Source organism: Solanum lycopersicum, chromosome 1, assembly GCF_036512215.1.
Source record: "Solanum lycopersicum chromosome 1, SLM_r2.1".
NCBI lineage: Eukaryota > Viridiplantae > Streptophyta > Magnoliopsida > Solanales > Solanaceae > Solanum > Solanum lycopersicum.
Window position 1 is genome coordinate 574,592 of NC_090800.1, and position 19,002 is coordinate 593,593.

Sequence of the window (19,002 nt, forward strand, 5' to 3'; positions counted from 1 at the left end):
TGCGCTCATTTTCCCTGCAAGACAAATTGGATACATAGTCAACGTCTTAAAGGACGCCCATAAGAAATTTTGGCCATTTTGTTTACGAAATTCCGAATAAAAACAATTCCATGGACTATAGCACATGAAAATTGACAAAATATGTGTTTACCTGCGTTGGTGCTCGTATGAACTTGAAAATCACCCATTTTCCCCGGGATGAACTGGATACATTGCCAACGTCTTAAGGGCGTGCAAGAAAATTTTTGGTCATTTTATTTTGGGAATTCCCGATCACAAAAATTCCATGGACTATAGCACACAAAAATGAACAAAATCTTCATTTACTTGCTTTGGGGATCGTTTGAACTTGAAAATGCGCTTGTTTTCCCCGCGAGACAAACTGGATAAATTGTCAACATCTTAACGGACGTCCATGAGAAATTCCGACCATTTTGTTTTGGAAATTTCGGATAATAAAAACACCATACACTATAGCACACGAAAATCTGTTTTTACCTGCTTTGGGGCTTATTTGAACATTCAATAATGCGCCCTTTTTCCCCGCAGGACGAATTGGATACATTGCCAACGTCTTAAAGGACGTCCACGAAAATTTTTGGCCATTTGTTTCGGCAATTTCAGATCACAAAAAAACCATGGACTATAACACACAAAAAATGACAAAAAATCTGCGTAAACTTGCTTTGGGGCTTGTTTGAAATTGAAAACCCGCAAGACGAACTTGATATACTGCCAACGTCTTACCGAGTGTCCACAAAAATTTTTGGGCTTTTTGATTTGAGAATACCGGATCACAAAAATTCCATGAATTATAGCACATGAAGATCGGCAAAATATGTGTACCTACTTTTGGTCTCGTTTAAACATGAAAATGCGCCCATTTTCCTTGTGCGTCCACATACATTGCCAACGTCTTAATGGACGTCCACGAAAAATTTCGGCCATTTTATTTTCGTAAATTTTGAGTCACAAAAATTTCATGGACTATAGCACACAAAAATCGGCAAGATATGCGTTTAGATACTTGGATGCTCATTTTAACTTGAAAATGCGTCTGTTTTCCTAGCGGGACGAACTGGATACATTGCCAACATCTTAAGGGACGTCCACAAAAAATTTCTACCATTTTGTTTTGAGATTTTTGAAACAAAAATTTCATGGACTATAACACACGAAAATTGATAAAATTTGTGTTTACCTGCTTTTGGGATCGTTCGAACTTGAGAAGGCGCCAACTTTCGCCGCAAGACGGAGTGGATACATTGAAAGTTTTAACCACAAGATAAACTGGATATATTGCTAATGTTATAACAGACATCCACGAAAAATTTCAGTCATTTTGTTTTGGTAATTACGGTCATAAATATTTTATAGACTATACCATACGAAAATCTGTAAAATCTGTATTTACCTGCTTTGAGGCTTATTTGAAATTTAAAATGCGCTCGTTTTCTCCACGGAATGATTTGGACGTCCACGAAAAATTTCAGTCATTTTATTTTGGAAATTCCGAATCGCAGAAATTTGATAAGTGAAAGTGCACCAAGTACGTTGTAATTGTTATAAAGTGATATGGATGTCAGTGGGAACATCCCATGTGCATGCTCAAGAAAAGTAGATTGAAAACAATATGTATGAATTGTGCCTTGGACCAAAGAAATATATTATGGTCCCTAATATGTGAAAAATGTGAGTGATATTATTTTAGAATATGAATCTTTTAGGTGTCGAATTACAATTGGTTCTTGTTAACTTTTGTGTTCTATTTTTTTAAAAAATAACATACTAATTAATTCTAGATTAAGAAAATTAAAATATTAACATACTAACTTATTTATTGAAACCTAATTTGAAAAGGATTTTTTTTTTTGAAAATTACTTTCTTTTGTAATTTTTCAATTTCAACAAAAAAAACTTACCAAACTAAAACAAGTTTTTTAAAAAAAAATTGACATTGCAGTGAAATTCCAAAAGCGTAACCAAAGCAGAATTAAAAAAAATAACGTTAATAAATATCAAGATACATAAAGCAAATAAAGCAACATGCAATAATGAAAAATTAAAGAATAAGATACTACGTGTGTACTAATCAAATATTTACTAAATAAAGAGAAGATGAGAATAGGAAGTTGATCCCTCACTTCTTCCACAATGAAATTTGACAATATTCGATTATTTACTATTCATACTAAAATATTCGATTTTCATACCTTCTTATTTTGAAGATGTGTCATTTGTACTCTCGACTTATTTGTACCTCTAATAAAATTTGTTACAATTAATATCTTCACACCTTCTTATTGGTACACTCATTCTTCGATATATGTCTAATCTAGTTCAATCTCGTTTTTCTCATCTCAATCCTTGATAGAAAATACTAATCAAACTTTAATATAAATACCAAATCGAACGCCGAATAAAGATCGAAAACAAATTAAAAAAATGCAAAGAGACTGTTTTTATTCCTTGCCACATAGACTATTTGGTCAGCCATAAAAATATCTTCGTTAGCTGGCTGATGACGTGGACTTCCTCTGGTGGCAGGTTCAAGCCTCTAGATATTTTCACCTCAAAATATCCTTCAATAATAACGTGTCGACCAAACTTTCATTTTTGCCATCCAAACACCTATAAACTACCAAAATGCCACTAACTATCAATACTAGTTTGTATTTTTTATTTCTAAACTCGAATATATAATTAGTTGTTACTATTTTCTATAGAACTTTTAAGATCCACAGAAATAGAAAATAATGAAAAGTTACACTTTAAAGATCCACAATGCTAGTGTTATTAAATATTTATGAAATAAAAAATGTATTACTCTTTTTTTAACTAATTAAAAGGAAAAATGTATTTTATTATGTTAAAGTAGAGCAAATGTTATTTACATAAATAATAAGTAATTATTTGATTTTGGGTTCAAAGCTTATTGTTTTAACATATTTGTTATTCGTTACTATTTAATATAAGTAGCTAAAAACAGATACGTTTTGAACGAAATGTTGCTTCAACACCCTAGGATAGTTTATACAACTACATGTGCCCTTAGCTGAGGAATCAATTATACATAGTACTAGAACTAGAATACTTATTCTTAGGGCCACTTAAATGTATCATTAAGTAGCTGGAACAGCAAATTAACCACTAATCTAATCCTATGTTCCTTAATCCTAGTATATAATTCAACTTTAAATATAATCAGTAGGTCAAAGTGTGCTAATGACATCCATAATTCATCGTTTATCACACTCCAATTTAATAATAATGTACCCAAAATAATATATTAGCATTGAAGCATAACTATGGCCTATGGGTTCTCAATACAAGAATATTCTCTCAAAAAGGTATATAAATTTTTATAAATAGTTCTAGTTTAAAGCGTAGTTACAAACATAAATATAATTTACATATTTTTGGAATATAACTATAAATTTACATATTTTTGGAATATAACTATAATTGTTATATTGGGGAAAAGAGTTGTATCAATTTTATCGATCAATGATTATATTCAAACAACAAATATCATTCGTATTAAACGGATATCAACACATACTATATCGATTGATAGGTTCAATTGTCATATTTCTATCATAGAATTCATTATACTTTTAAATTTACAAATTCAAATATTTTAAGATTATAACACACACATATCTATGCACGATATCAAAAATATTGGGTTCAATATTAACTCAATTCTTACATCCCTTCCCCCACATACACACATAAAATATCTTACTTTCAGTGTCAACTATGAATTAAATTTCAAATAATAATAATTCTAAAAAAATATTTAATTTTGTAAACAATTATAGTCATAACTAATTTTTCAAATACATAACATATAAATGTGTCTTATTAACTTGATTAAATACTAAGAAACTTTTTATTTATAAGTAAGTATACGTTTAAATTTATACAAAGTCAAACAATTAGATATATATATTTTTCGTGATAATTCATGTGAGATATACTCCAAAGAGGCATTTGTGTTAATAAGTTGAACTTCATGTCTATTTTCTCAGCACAACTTTACAAACATATCTAGAAGATATCTTTAGCCACCCAAGATATTTTTTTGTTTGGCAATAAAAAAAAAGAGAAAAAAAAATAGGTATGAAGAAAATGGAAGAAGAAGAAGAAGAGAACATGAGAAGAGAAAAGAGATTCAAATGCATAAAAATGGATGAAGATGAAGACGAAGATGAAGAAGGAGAAATTCTCGATTACTATGATGATGATGAAGATGAAGATGAAGAAGAATTTGAAAATATTGAAGTTACTTCACAACCAGTTGGATTTTTCTATCCTTTAACGACGCCGTCTTCAATCGTTGTCTCTGATGCATTAGATCCTGATCTTCCGGTTATATATGTGAACTCTGTGTTTGAAAGCTCTACTGGTTATCGCGCTGACGAAGTACTCGGTCGTAACTGGTAAATTTTTTGGTATTTTTAGCAAAATTTTATTTTATGGTGTTGTGTGAGTTTAGCAAATACTCAATTGGTAGTTTTACAGATGAAATTAGTTGATCTGAGTTGCAGTGTAGTGGTCAATGAGTTCTCTCTGGTTTAAATCTGAAACAGATTTCTATTTTTGTTGTTTTGCCGGTGGGATTAGGTAGGTATCCCCTAGAATTAGTCTAGGTGTGTAGGTGTATGCAAGCTAATACAGACACCATGGTTATCAACATAATTAGCTGATCTGAGCTTAGTCTGACTATATATTGAAACTAATTTTGGTGATTTAAATTGTATTTGAACTAAATGTACTAGTTGGAAATGCAAATGGTGAAAAGTTTGTTTCTTTTTACACCGATGAGTCTTTTGGTGGTGGAAGTTGACATGTATTGTAGAATGAGTTGAGATGTGCGCAAGTTGGTCTAGGCACCACTACAGTTATTAAAAAATATAGCTGATTTGAGTTTATTTAACTGTATATTGGAACTCATTTTAGCGATTTGGATTGTACTTGAATAAAATGTAGGGTTAGAAATGCAAATGGTGTAAAGTTTGTTTCTTTTTGCGCTGACAAATCTTTTGGTGGTGGAAGTTGACATGAATTGTAGAATGAGTTGAGATGTGCACAAGTTGGTCTAGGCTCCACGGTTATTAAATATTAGCTGATTTGAGTTTATTTAACTGTATATTGGAACTATTTTTGATGATTTGGATTGTACTTGAACAAAATATAGGGTTTGCAAATGCAAATGGTGAAAATTTGCTTCTTTTTTCCATCTGTACTTGCTTGAGTGGATAGAGCTACTTGGTATTATTTGTTGGTGGGAATTGATAGGTTTCCCGCAGAATTTAGTTGAGATGTGTGCAAGTTGGTCCAATCATAACGGTTTTCAGAACTACCCTGTCTGTATCTGTATAGTCAACCATCTGTTCATGTTATTGCCATTTATCTCTCAGTCTCAGACAAATCATAAGAATTGAATTTTGGTATTGAATGAGAGCTCAGACTACAACAATAATAAGAGTTACTTTCTGTGAAAATTTTATCGGCAACTGAGAAGTTGCTAATACAGAAGCAACTCGAACCGCTAGTGGGTTGTATCAGGTGCTTTATTCAAATCTCTAGTGCTTTTAAGATAATATTTAATAAGGGACAACTCTAGTGCTTTATTCAACCCAATGTTAGTATATTAGAAAACTAATTGTAGCTTTTTCTGTCCCTTGACATTATCAATTCTTTATTAGAATTGTTCCATACAGATGTTATATCTGATTCTTCTTAAATGATTTTTTTTCTTTTTCAATTGATGTTTTTTTCTTAATCTCTGGATATTAACATATGGACAAATTTAGATGAGCTTACCATTGACTTCAATATTACTAATATTTAAGCATCCATCTCATGATATACTATATGTTGACATCATTTACTGTTGAGGAATCTTGACACGTTCACTGAATTATTTTCAGTCGGTTTTTGCAATTTAGAGATCCACGCGCTCAAAGGCGGCATCCTTTGGTGGATCCTGTTGTTGTTTCTGAGATCAGAAGATGTCTTGAAGAAGGTGTTGATTTCCAAGGGGAGCTTCTCAACTTTAAAAAAGATGGTACACCTGTGGTGAATAGGCTAAGACTTGCACCCATACATAGTGATGATGGCACAGTGACCCATATTATAGGGATTCAAATGTTTTCTGAAACAAAAATTGACCTGAATACTGTGTCATATCCCGTTTTCAGAGAAACTTGCCAGTCTCACTGTGACGAGTCCAGCGAATACTCCATTAAAAGCGGTAATTTATTGCATTGTCAGCACCGTGAAATATGCGGTATTCTTCAGCTCTCTGATGAAGTTCTAGCTCACAACATTTTATCTCGATTGACTCCAAGGGATGTTGCATCCATTGGTTCTGTTTGTAGAAGGATACGCCAATTGACGAAAAATGAGCATGTGAGAAAAATGGTCTGTCAAAATGCATGGGGAGCTGATGTCACAGGTGTGCTGGAACATATGACAAAGAAGTTAGCTTGGGGGCGTCTAGCTAGGGAGCTAACCACTCTTGAAGCAGTTTGTTGGAAGAAACTGACAGTTAGAGGTGCTGTAGAACCTTCACGTTGCAACTTCAGTGCATGTGCTGCAGGGAACAGGCTAGTGTTATTTGGAGGGGAAGGTGTTAATATGCAGCCAATGGATGACACATTTGTTCTCAATCTTGATGCTGCTAATCCAGAATGGCGACGTGTGAGTGTCAAATCATCTCCACCAGGACGTTGGGGCCATACTCTCTCATGTCTTAATGGTTCCTGGTTGGTGGTGTTTGGTGGATGTGGGAGACAGGGATTGCTTAATGACGTGTTTGTTCTTGATTTAGATGCTAAACAGCCTACATGGAAAGAAGTATCCGGTGGAGCTCCCCCCCTTCCTAGGTGTTGGCACAGCTCTTGCACGATGGAAGGCTCAAAGTTGGTTGTTTCAGGTGGATGCACAGGTGCGGGTGTACTTCTCAGTGACACATATTTGTTGGATCTCACCAATGACAAACCTACCTGGAGAGAAATTCCAACTGCATGGACTCCTCCATCTAGATTGGGACACTCACTCTCAGCTTATGGGAAGACAAAAGTTCTAATGTTTGGTGGCCTTGCCAACAGCGCTAACGTGCGTTTAAGATCAGGTGAATCATACACTATTGATTTGGAGGACGAAAGGCCAGAATGGAGGCAGCTTGAGTGTGGTGCGTTCACAGGAGTAGGAAGTCAAAATGCTGTGGTTCCTCCTCCTAGACTTGATCACGTTGCTGTAACCATGCCTTGTGGTCGTATCATCATTTTCGGAGGTTCAATTGGCGGACTGCACTCTCCTTCACAACTCTTTCTACTCGATCCTTCAGAGGAAAAACCATTATGGAGGACTCTCAGTGTACCTGGGCAACCTCCAAAGTTTGCTTGGGGTCATAGCACATGCGTGGTTGGAGGAACAAGGGTCTTTGTCCTAGGAGGCCATACCGGGGAGGACTGGGTCCTGAACGAATTGTATGAATTGTGCTTAGCGAGCAAGCAAGATTCTGATGCATGATCTGGTTAGTCTCGCAGAATTCATATATATTTTCGAGTATAACTTTGCATTTTCTTCAAGAACGGTTCCACTTTGTAGACACTGGAATACACCTTGCCATAGATTTGAGTAACCTTATGCAGCTTGTGTAAATAAGCTTTTGATCTTGCTGTTTGTAGTCCATTTCGTGGCCGTTGAATATGTTTATGCCTTTCGCTTTGTATCTTTATATATTACTATTCACTAATTTCTGAGTCTCATATTATTTGTATGTACATTATACTAATAGTTCATGCTCATAAACTACACAACTTTTGTCTTTCACAGAAATAATAGTTTCGTTGGAGAAGGGGATATTTTAGGGGTAGCAAAATGGGATTTGGGGAGATTAAACTGTATGCAGATCTTACCCATACCTCGTGGAGTTAGAGAGACTGTTTGAGAACTTTTCGTAAGCTAATTAACATATACTACCTACAACATAATAGTACATTTTTATTTCCTAGTATATGTGATTCTGCTCATCAACAGAAGCAAAAATTGACAGAAATCCTTGCAAGAAGGTGTATTGACATCGAGAAAAGAACATACTTGCAAAAAATAAACCATCGATCACTCTACTCTACTCGATAACAATGTTTTCATCTCCTACCACTTTATTTATACTCTATCCTGAAATATGAGAATTGTTTTTTACCAGATAGCCTATATATTTTCTCCGCGTGAAAAATTGGATTCATCATTTCCAAGCAACTGCATCAATCTCATCTCTGGCTGACTTGTATAGCTCAAGTCTTTTGGCTATGGTCTCTCTCTTTCCCATGAGAGCGGGATCCTCATCGAGCATTTTCCCCAGTTCCTCCTTCTGCACATTCACAAATAGTATGACATTTTGTTACATAAAAATATCACGGAGCCATGATTTTCAAAGAAGCCGAACGAAATTCAACATCTGTTATATATACATAAAAATACTTTACCTCTCTCCTTCCGATTTGTGAATAGAATTGATTTAACAATGACTTCCTTGCTTCTCTGACTTGACAAAAGACAACTGCCTTAGGAATAGTATTCCTCAAGGTTTCACAGACCATATTTATATAAGCAGAGACATTTGATCCTGTTGCATATGAAGCAACAAAATTTAGACACATTTTCTCTAACTCACGTTTGTTCGACTTCAGCTGACAAGTAAGCCACTCCAACTTTGAGAGTGAATATCTAAACACCTCAACTTGGTCTCAACATTCCAATTTGTCCTCGTGCCACATAAATTTTGCATGTGTGTATAGATGATCATTTTGTAACTGACACAGAGGAGACGAGTTGAAGTGTTTAGATGTACATACTCAAAGCTGGAGTGTTTAATTGTTAGCTGAGACCAAGTTTGAGTGTTTGTTTATGTATTATGTCAATAGAAAATGTTCCTCAAGATTTCGTCCATTTCACAAAAAAAAATAAAAAATTATTGGTTGAATGAAACATGCAAGCGATATGATACTTGCCAATTCTCCTTAGATGATTATCTGAATACCGGTCTACGTTTGAAGCTGCCTGTGCCTGCGCCTGCGCCTTCTCCTGTGCTGGTGTTTGGTTTCCAGGCAGTTTTTCTGGTTCAGTCTGAAGCTTCCTAAAGAATTCAACTGTTAGGTAAGAAGACTCCATCTCTACTAGTCGTGAAACTGTTTTTCGACTTTCATCACGAAATCTGTCAAGAGCATCATTTGCTGCTGCTGCAATATCAGATTGAAGTGACGGAAAACGTTTCAATTCCTGCATATGGATTCTATTGTGATCAGAAACATGTCATGTGGAAAGTTGGAGTTCAAGAGCAGCCAAAGAGACGTTCTTTTTAAACAGATTAAAAAGTAAAGTAAGACAAACGAATTGAAACGGGACATTTACAAGAAGACCTTCTCCTTTACCTGTGTTTCTGCAAGTGACTTCCTCACAAGTTCTTTCAGAATGACATGCACCTGTAAATAAATAATTTAGCATTCATAAGTACAGACCGCGATAGAAACATAAATTAAGCATGTTGAACCAAGTATCTAGCTATTATCTTCTGTACAAAAATCATATGTATGTGTATTCGTGTGTGTCCATTTCATATCACATCATAATGTTTGATTCTATTACATCAATATGCTTGTCCTTCGTTTTATGTTACTATCTGTTGTTTCTTGTTTGTTGATTTCTGTTACTATCTTTTAGACTCTTTTTCCTTGAGAGAACATATATTAACACTTAACGAGACAAGCATTTGAAACGGAGAATTAAGAACTTTACTGCATCAACTGAGGCTTCAGCAGGGCCTTTGAAGAACCCAAGAGATCCATCGATTAGCCTTCTGTAACCTTGTTCAGGAGCGATTAAGTGAGGCTGGTATCCATCAGCCTCGGAAATAACCTTTTTGACATTACTCGTTGAAAGATGACGATCAAAAGGAAGCTTCTTAAGAGCACTTGGTAGCTGATGATCAAAGACACCATATATTCTATCACCACCTGGCCTCCTGAGAAAAAGTAGAAATAGCAGCTAGCTAGTAAGAAAACTACCAGTTAGAATCTCGTTACACCCTCGAAACTAACTGTTTTCTAACAAAGAACAATGGACAGAACGAATGAAGGAAGTTAAAGCATTACCCTCCTTCTAGATGTTCCCTAAATATTCTATCGAATGCACGACACATTTCCAAGATTGTGTATAGTTGTGCCTGTAGATAGAAACAACTACTTCAAGCTACTAAAGAACACAAGAACCTCCAGATTAATTACCATTAGTCTCATATTTATCTGTTTTTGACTTGACACGGAGTTTAAGAAAGTAAAGAAGAGTTTTAAATCTTTGAAACAGACTAATAAGGAAAGTAAGACAAATAAACTGAAATGGAGGGAGTAGTGTTCATTACCCCTCCATCTACACCAATAGGTCGTCCGATTCGGTCTAACTCAGCATTAAGCTCATCAATTGTCTTGTTTATTAGAGCAATAATGCTTGGTATTCTCTGTCTGATCACAGTCTCCAAGTGCTAAAATACAGGAGAAATCAAAAAGTTATTAAAGGTAACTCGGGGAATTTTTAATTGGCATAATACATAAACAAACACTTAACTTGACCTCAACGGGCAAGTTAGCACTTCAACTGGCAACTAAAAACTCCAAATTGTCCCCATTGTGTCTCGTGGACACCTGACACTAACGTGACACATAAATTTTGGAGTTGTTCAGATGATCATTTTGTAAGTTGGATTTTTCAACTGATACATTGTAGACGAGTTGAGGTATCTAGATGTGTATACTCAAAGTTGAAGTATTTACTCGCCAGTTGAGGCCAAAATTGCGTGTCTTTTTATGTACTAATGGAAATATTTGAAAGCCAAGAAGGGAAAGCCAACCTTAGATAAGAGTTTTGCAAGATATTCAGCTCCCATTTTATGAGCAAGATGTCCATATTCAGGACTTGACTCAAAGTATTCCAGCTCCTTTCGACGAGCAGCCATCATATCAACACTCTTGTTGATATCAGCCTGTGAACGGTTGACGACTCCAACCCATGGATGTTGGAGCTTATATGATCGACCTTCGAGTACCTTAAACATCAGTAAATAAGTTAATAACATATCAACAATAAGTTCTCCAAGGATCGCAGTTTTTGAAAAAAGGAATCAATCATACATCCAAGGCATTGGTTCCCTGATCCATCAGATCAAGTTTCGTTATAACTCCAAACGTTCTTTCACCTGAAATATGAAATGAAACATATATACACACTCAGATAACTCGATGTACACACGATTTTGCAAAATTAGTATATCTCACTATAGTACCTGAAGGATCAACTTCTCTTGCAAGTTTTATTGCATCAGAAGTTGCAATATCTTGATTTGCAGGAGAAATAGCCAGTATAATGCAATTGGGCTATAGCACAAACAATATGTTAGCACTGGTTATTGACAGTGGCGGAACCAAAATTTTCACTCATGTAGAGACTTACTTTTTCCACGTAAGAGCGGACCATCATTTCAATATCTTCAACGATGCTCTCTGGTTGTCCCTCTGCACAGTTCAAGATTCATCGTTTTCAGTTTCGTTAAGAGTGAAATAACACAGCAGCGCAGGAAGATCGCCTAGCTCCTTTTCTATATCTATAGGAAAATAGTGATTTCGTGCTCACCTACAGCAACCTTCGTTAATCCAGGAAGATCGATGAGTGTTAAATCTACCACTGCAATACAATAACACACACTCGATAGTCATTAAAGATTATCGAACAGGGAAGGATAGAAAGATATGACTCATAATGGCGAGTCATATCGTTAGAGAAGATGGAACTGATGAAGAACACATACCATTAGGAGAAAAAATGCTCAGGTGAATTGGAACATTTGAAATTTGCTTGCTCTTCCCTGTTATGCGGTCCGTCTCATCCGCAATCTCTTGACGTACCGCAGCTGCAATATAAGACATCGAATCTCAACAGTTGCGGAGCCAGGATTTCTCATTATGTTAACAACAGTGACGGAGCCAGGATTTTTACTAAGAGAGTGCAAAATATAAAAAAGGTAAACATGCAAAGGAATTCAACATCTACTATATGAATGTAAAGTGTAGGCAAGACCTTACCCCTAGCATTACAGTTATGAGTTCAATCGAAACCATAACTTTTGACAATTATACAAGAAAGTTAAGTTACATATAATATCAAACTAACCAAACTCAGGAAACTTCTTCTTAGGAGCGTGCAGAAACTCCGCATATTCAGCTCCTCCATCAGTCTTATGGAGTTGAAGAACCAATGGCCTCCTCGTGACGATGCCTTTCAAATTTCAAAAGAAAAAAACAAGTATAAAGGGTACTGTCAGACAAGAGGGAATTGCTCAGAAGTTAAGCACGTCAAATCACAGATATATAGGATTCATATAGCAGACGCCAATTAGTCTGAGACTGAGAGCGGCTTAATACACTGATAATAGACACCTTAACTCAGCTTCAACAGACAACTAGACACTCTAACTTTGAGGATGCACATCTAGACACCTCAACTCATCTCTACTATGTCAGTTGAACACTCAACTTTATGTCATGTCAGTATCAGGTGTCCACGAGACACAATAGGAACGAGTTGAAGTGTTAGTTGTCGACTAAAAAAAGTAAAATTACCCGATCCACGAGGCAGGAAATCTCTACCTACAACGCTTTCCAACACCGACGATTTTCCAGAGCTCTGATTGATTACAACAACCCAACAATCAAAAAACAAAACACTCCTCCAAAAAAAAAAAGCATAACACTACTAGAAAACAAGGAATTAAAAACGGACAAAAATTTCATAGTCAAAACAAAAATCTCTATACTAGTCTCATTTAGCTATAAATTAACGATAAATTCCGTAACTAATTCCATTTTTTTCTAATACTGCAAAACTCAAATCCTAAATCCATGTCTCTGATTATATCAGTATGCTTCACATTCTGATTCTAGTCAGAGTTTCAAACTTTTCAGCACGAATCCAGATTTAGTTACAGATACCAAAAACATGACATGATGGATAGTATAATTTCGTCCTTAACCAGATATTTCAAAATCTCCGGCACGAATTCAAATTTAGTTACAGATATCAAAAACAGGACAAGATTGAAAAATGAAAAAAAAAAAAACGAATACTAGCCTGACCACCAACGACGGCGACGGTAGGAAGAGCTTCCCAAAGGGACATTCCTTCACCTCCATGATCACCTAAAATAGTACAAGCACGTTGAATTCTATTCACCAATCCGATTAAGCTTTCGAGGGTCGCCATTAACGCACCCTTTTTATTATATTTTAATTTTTTTTTTGAAAATTGAGATTTGAAAAAAATGGAGTTGGTTTTGAATTAACTAATTTTGATCTGGAAGAGAAAAATGAGCGGGGAATTAGCAAAGACGAAAGGATGAGAGAAAACCAAAATAACGGTTTTATAAATTTAATTTATATATAAAAAATAAACTATATTAACTATTATATATATATATATATATATATATATATATATATATATATATATATTAATTTTGTTTCAATTTAAGTTGTTTCGTATTTGGTCAAAACTTTTAAAATCTATTTATTTTGAAAAATCCAAGAGAAATTAGGAGGGGAGATATGTCTTTGTTCGTAATCTCCACTACACTCCAAACAATCACAATAGTCATACAGTTGAATAGTTTGAGTTAGACGAGGGATAATGGTCGAACTATCAAAGACATTCGCTACCAAAGAATTAAGGGATCTTATACTGTATACCAAATTAAAACTAGATAAATAAATTGAAACGTAACTGATGAATTATGAACATATAGCATAGTCATCACAAGAAATCAAATGAAACATACAAAGAGAAATAAATACAAAGCAAAGTAGAACAATCCATGGACTCAATCTTTCTTCTTATCTTTTCCATTTGTGGAAAAGTTGAACCATGGTATCCAAACAAATGTATTCTTTTGGTAGAGCTTATATGCATCTTCTCTATACTTTTGTCTAACCATTTTCTTCTCCACAAGCATAGTGACATATCCCAAACAAATGCTATTTATAAGTGCACCAATAAAGATCCAATTTTGGCTCAAATTCCATCCAAATAAGGCCAATCCCCACCACCACAATTGCTCACCTAAGTAATTTGGATGTCTTGAGTAACACCAAAGGCCTTTGTCAAGAATTGGAACCATTGGTTGGCCAAGTTGTTGTAGTTTCTTATTTTTGATGATGAAATTGTGGAGCTCTGTATCCGCGTAAAAGGCGATTGTAATGCCACATAAGCAGATCGTGATAGCAACGAAATCCAAAAAAGTCAATGGCTTATCAACTGAGTGGACAATATATAGAGGAAGACATATCCCCATTTGTAAAACCTGCAAGCAGCAGAGCCAGAATTTTCACTAAAGAGATTCAAAATATAAAGAAAGTCAAGTGGATTCAAGACGACTCGGATGAACTCGTTGTGCCCCCTAGTCCCGTCCCGGCCTACAAGTAAAAATGTACGCAAAAAAAAAGTGGAGTACAACGACCGGGCCGGGATCACAATCCAAAACAAGTACAAGGGTCTCCCAAACAATTCCGCTTGTTCTAACTTGAACATAACTTATAACTATTTCAACTTAATATCTTGTTTTTTCACAACCACATAAAGAAAGATGTACACATGAATATAGAAGAGTCTGAGGAGGGTAGGATATACACAACATGAGTTTGCGAACGTAATTTAAAACTTACCTGTTGAGAGAGATAAATAGCAAAGAAAGAGATCCACCACCAATTTTTTCCATATTGGTTACTCATATCTGTATATCTCCAATCTTGTTTAACTCCCAACTGCCAATTTTCCCTTCTGAAGTAGCTATGAATCATCCTAATACTCCAAATCCATGTCAAAATTGTCACAATCCATGACCTCAATTGATTGTATTGTGCCATGGGAAGATTGGCATAGAAATGTAACAACATTACTGGAATAACCATCCAGTACAAACCTATCATCTGCCAAAATCAAATGTGTGTTAATCATCAACTTCGTTTCAATCCCAAATAAGTTGCATGGGCGGAGTTATTTTAGGCAAAAGGCGGTACGTTGCACATATAAAGTTATTTTAGTGTACGGAAATAAAATATTCGCTATTATGAACGTATATTTAATTTTGCTCTCCTTTTATTAAATTTCTCACGCTGCCACTAATTATTAAGTTGGAAGAATACTGTTAGGCATGCCAACAAAGTTTTTTTAAGAAAATCGTGTCGATTTGGCCCAAAACGAATAATATTAAGTTGATTTATTAGTAGCCTATTAAGTCAACCTTTTGGAAAGTCAAAAGGTTTAGTTTTTTTACAAGACCTTGATGAAGCACAAAGTGTTAGCTCTAATATATGCAAAAATAATAATTCAAAGCGCACTTCTAACCAAAAAAAAAAAATACTTCAGATTTTGAAAGTTTGACCAGACAAGCTATAATAATATAAGTTCATTGCATTTCAGGTAAAATTCAAAAATAATTTCTTATTAGTCCCTATAAAATAAAAAAATAAGTTCCAACTTCAATATATTGATTTTGAAAAAAATTTAGACTTCTTGCAACAATATGTCTTATACAACTTCCAATTTGAGAGTTTTGTTAAAATATTTTTTTTAAAATAAATTCATCAAAGTAAAAGATAAAAGAGTATTATAGTTACCCAATGAAGGTTTGATTGAAGAAGAGCAATAAACCAAAAGAGGACATTAACATTGAGGAAAAACATGATATTTGCAAGTAAAATTGGATGGTTATTGCACCAATTCCACAATGAGTTGTGATCTTCATTGTGTATATTATGAAGGAAACAAAGGTAGAAAAGAATACAAGGAAAAGTGGCTAAAAATGCAATCAACCCATTCTTGAAGTTGCTTAGAGCAGCCATATTGTTATATTTCACTATGTTGTTTGTGAATTACAATGTGAGGTTCTAATTTATAAAGGGTTCTAAAAGTCACACCTCCATTTTTATATGGTACGAGTACATTTTTTCCCCTTCTTTTTCTTCTAAAAATTAATCATACTTTCACATAATTAAAGTAGAAAAGGTCTTCTTTTTTAATTTGAAAACTATTTGATTTTAAACTTACTATCATTTTGCCTTAAATATGATGATTTTATAGTAAAAGGGGGATACTTTTGCATTGTCCATTGTACTATATTTCTTCTTCTTCTTCTTTTTATTTTTTTACACAATGTCTAATATTTGTATTGTGATTTTTGATGAAATTTGAATAATAAAGAGATCTTAATCATCTTATTATCAAATATTTTAAGACTTAGTTACCTATAGATATTCTTTGAATAAACTTATAGTAATAGTATAAAAATAAAGATTTCAACCATCTCATATTTCAGGAGGCTTAATTACAAATAAATATTCTTTCTATGATTTGATTGTAATTGTGTAAAAAATTATCTAAACTATGATGTATAAAAAGTTTAATTTTAAAAAGAAATTCTTAATAGTAAAAAAGAAAAAAGTATAATCATTGATGTCTTCACAACAAACACAAATAGTTACTAATAGAAAATTAACCACACAAGTCATTATTAGAAGTGCCCATGCAAATCCACATTATTGTCCAAATCAAATTTAATAATTATGATTATACTATTCTAATGGTGGAGTTAATGATTATTATTTTAGCCCACATTAGTGTTATTAATCATTTGCAAGAATCACACCTTACCTTGCACTCATAGCCAAAAGTGTGTATATATATATAGGTCCCCTCTAAACGGCTGTCCATGGTCCCCTCTAAAATGAACTTATTTTCGAACAATTGTCCATCCTATATTCGATATTTGCTTTATGTTTTCATGAATTCGAATTTATTTAATGAAAATTTTCACTTTGAGTTGTAAAGAATTCTCCGTCAAGCATATTAGCGTGCACGAAATTTTTTATGCTACCTTCTTTAGCCCTGTCTTACGTATATTATTTTTTCGGTCTGGCGTATCTAACATTTGAAAAAGTGAACCAATTTCATATTGCTTGCTATTGTTTTTATTTATATATTCATATATGTAAATGGGGATCAATGAAGAGGAATGACATTATACTGCTGAGGCAAGGTATATTTAGTTCTGATATAAAAACGATTTCATTCTCAAACGTCAAATTCAAAAGATAATTAAGAATATAAATACACTTACATTCACCAACAAATTGTTTGTTTTATGAGAAAACTTTACATATAACTTTCATGAATTTATGAAGTGAATCGATAAATATGTGTATAAATTTTGTGTGATACGAATCTGAATTAGTGAGAAGGTTATGTACCACACACAAATAAATCTTCCTAGAATATTCTTATTCCTCTCTTAATTATAATTCACATATATGCTTTCTTGTTAATTTATATTTAACTTTGAAGATTGATTCCATAATCTTAATATATAAACATAGGGTGGAAATAATGAGGCTATAGCTATTGATGCTGGTTTAACGGCTTATATAATTATGATTATGATTATGATTATGATTATGATTATTATTATTATTTGTTAGGGTTTCTAGAAAGGTCCACAAGTGAGAATCCAAAGGTATTTATTATTTTTCTTTAATTTTAATTATCTTCAAATATATTTCTTTTGTGAAATTTTGTTATAGCATTTTCGATTTAAGTTTTTTTTAAAAAAAGTCTTCATTCCTAAAAACTCTATAATTACTAATTATAACTCTAAGATCTATCATTACTTCTTGTTTTAGATCTTTAGAAAAAAACATATCATATAACTTATTGATAACTATTTTAGACGATATCTTTCTTTTTTATTCTCAATGCATCACAAGATTTATTTTATTATTATTATATATTGTCTTAGGTATCATCATTGTCTTAAAATAAAAATATTTGAACTTCTTATATTGAGAATGTCCAATACTTGCAAGAAGAAGGGCTACAAGTTAAATGTTATACACTTAGCAAATATTGGCTATATTTTAAATAAGGAAGCCGTAGAAGTGGCTACCTCGTGTCAATTCTACTCTATAAGGGATTTGGGCTGAGCCTAGTCCCTCTTGTTCATAAAGTAAATAACAGGCCTAGTGTATATTTTTCCAACTTATAGTTGACATGAGGATGTTCGCGAAGGTGGAAGTGGCCTTCCTGGTGGATAAGATGAGGAAATCGTGACTAAGTTTGAACATGTGAAGAGGAGATGCGTAGACGCATCATGAGGAGGTGTGAGAGGTTGGTTATAGATGATACGAGGAGAGGCTGATATAGTATTAAGGACAGGTGATAAGGTAGGATATGATACAACTTTAGGTTAGTGAAGATACAACCTAAGATAGAAAGATGTGAAGGATATGTATTAAGATAACAGGTTAGTACGTAGTGTAGCATTGTCTTGTCTTGCTTACTATGGTGGTTGGTATTTTATTGTTGTTCTTGTTTTTGACATTTTACCGTTGTTTATCCTTATTTTCAATAATCATCGATCCTAGTATGTTTGTTTATTGATTATCACACTAGTTTGTTGTTGTCTTTGCTCAATTCTGATAGACTTCGCACCACTCTCTTGTTACTCGCAATATTTTCTTCATTGTCTCCGAACATTACTTGTTAAATATTCATTAGGTACATAATCTGTTTTAAATACAATGACTCTTTACATCCTTCACCTTATTAACAAGTCAAAATAAGCCAAATAAATTAAAACGGGAAAATACATTTTAAAATGATCAATCATTGTTTTGGCTATGGCAAATAATTTTCCAAAGGGAAAATCAACTTTATTCAAATTAAAGCGGAAATTCCAATACCACATAAAGGTTACTTGCACTTTTGCCCTTATAAAATAAAATCTCAGAGCATAAACTTCTATTTTTGTATCATAATATTCAATAAATTATGTTTTAAACATGGCTTCAATTTTCGAAATACTTACATCACACTAGTCTTAAGCTTAGTTTA

The 19,002-nt window shown here is 33.8% G+C and overlaps 3 protein-coding genes across 3 annotated transcripts; 1 reads left to right on the forward strand and 2 right to left on the reverse strand.

Annotated features, from left to right (window-relative positions):
- The first annotated feature begins 4,012 nt into the window (after positions 1-4,012).
- LOC101256908 (adagio protein 3) lies at positions 4,013-7,771 on the forward strand. The gene is made up of 2 exons (XM_004228691.5): positions 4,013-4,445; positions 5,940-7,771. Exons 1-2 carry the CDS (start codon positions 4,126-4,128, stop codon positions 7,543-7,545), a joined length of 1,926 nt encoding a protein of 641 aa, XP_004228739.1. The 5' UTR covers positions 4,013-4,125; the 3' UTR covers positions 7,546-7,771.
- Positions 7,772-7,999: 228 nt separating this feature from the next.
- Positions 8,000-13,378, reverse strand: LOC101256617 (phragmoplastin DRP1C). The gene is made up of 16 exons (XM_004228690.5): positions 13,195-13,378; positions 12,687-12,750; positions 12,238-12,342; positions 11,876-11,977; positions 11,701-11,751; positions 11,521-11,582; positions 11,354-11,444; positions 11,202-11,266; positions 10,922-11,116; positions 10,436-10,555; positions 10,170-10,240; positions 9,814-10,039; positions 9,450-9,500; positions 9,030-9,297; positions 8,505-8,644; positions 8,000-8,389 (listed from the first exon to the last, which is right to left on the reverse strand). The coding sequence occupies exons 1-16, from the start codon at positions 13,324-13,326 to the stop codon at positions 8,264-8,266; spliced, it is 1,869 nt and encodes a 622-aa protein (XP_004228738.1). The 5' UTR covers positions 13,327-13,378; the 3' UTR covers positions 8,000-8,263.
- Positions 13,379-13,827: 449 nt separating this feature from the next.
- LOC101256318 (uncharacterized protein C594.04c) lies at positions 13,828-16,059 on the reverse strand. Its single transcript, XM_004228689.5, has 3 exons — positions 15,735-16,059; positions 14,781-15,044; positions 13,828-14,419 (listed from the first exon to the last, which is right to left on the reverse strand). The coding sequence occupies exons 1-3, from the start codon at positions 15,957-15,959 to the stop codon at positions 13,940-13,942; spliced, it is 969 nt and encodes a 322-aa protein (XP_004228737.1). The 5' UTR covers positions 15,960-16,059; the 3' UTR covers positions 13,828-13,939.
- Positions 16,060-19,002: the final 2,943 nt, after the last annotated feature.

Coding starts and splice junctions, on each gene's coding strand:
- LOC101256908 (XM_004228691.5), top strand. CDS start 4,126: ATGAAGAAAATGGAAGAAGAAGAAGAAGAGAACATGAGAAGAGAAAAG. Junction 4,446..5,939: donor GAAGTACTCGGTCGTAACTG/GTAAATTTTTTG, acceptor AATTATTTTCAG/TCGGTTTTTGCAATTTAGAG.
- LOC101256617 (XM_004228690.5), bottom strand. CDS start 13,326: ATGGCGACCCTCGAAAGCTTAATCGGATTGGTGAATAGAATTCAACGT. Junction 11,978..12,237: donor GAAGAAGTTTCCTGAGTTTG/GTTAGTTTGATA, acceptor CTTATATTGCAG/CTGCGGTACGTCAAGAGATT. Junction 11,267..11,353: donor AAGAGAAGTTGATCCTTCAG/GTACTATAGTGA, acceptor TTCATATTTCAG/GTGAAAGAACGTTTGGAGTT.
- LOC101256318 (XM_004228689.5), bottom strand. CDS start 15,959: ATGGCTGCTCTAAGCAACTTCAAGAATGGGTTGATTGCATTTTTAGCC. Junction 15,045..15,734: donor TTCAATCAAACCTTCATTGG/GTAACTATAATA, acceptor TGATTTTGGCAG/ATGATAGGTTTGTACTGGAT. Junction 14,420..14,780: donor CTATTTATCTCTCTCAACAG/GTAAGTTTTAAA, acceptor TGCTGCTTGCAG/GTTTTACAAATGGGGATATG.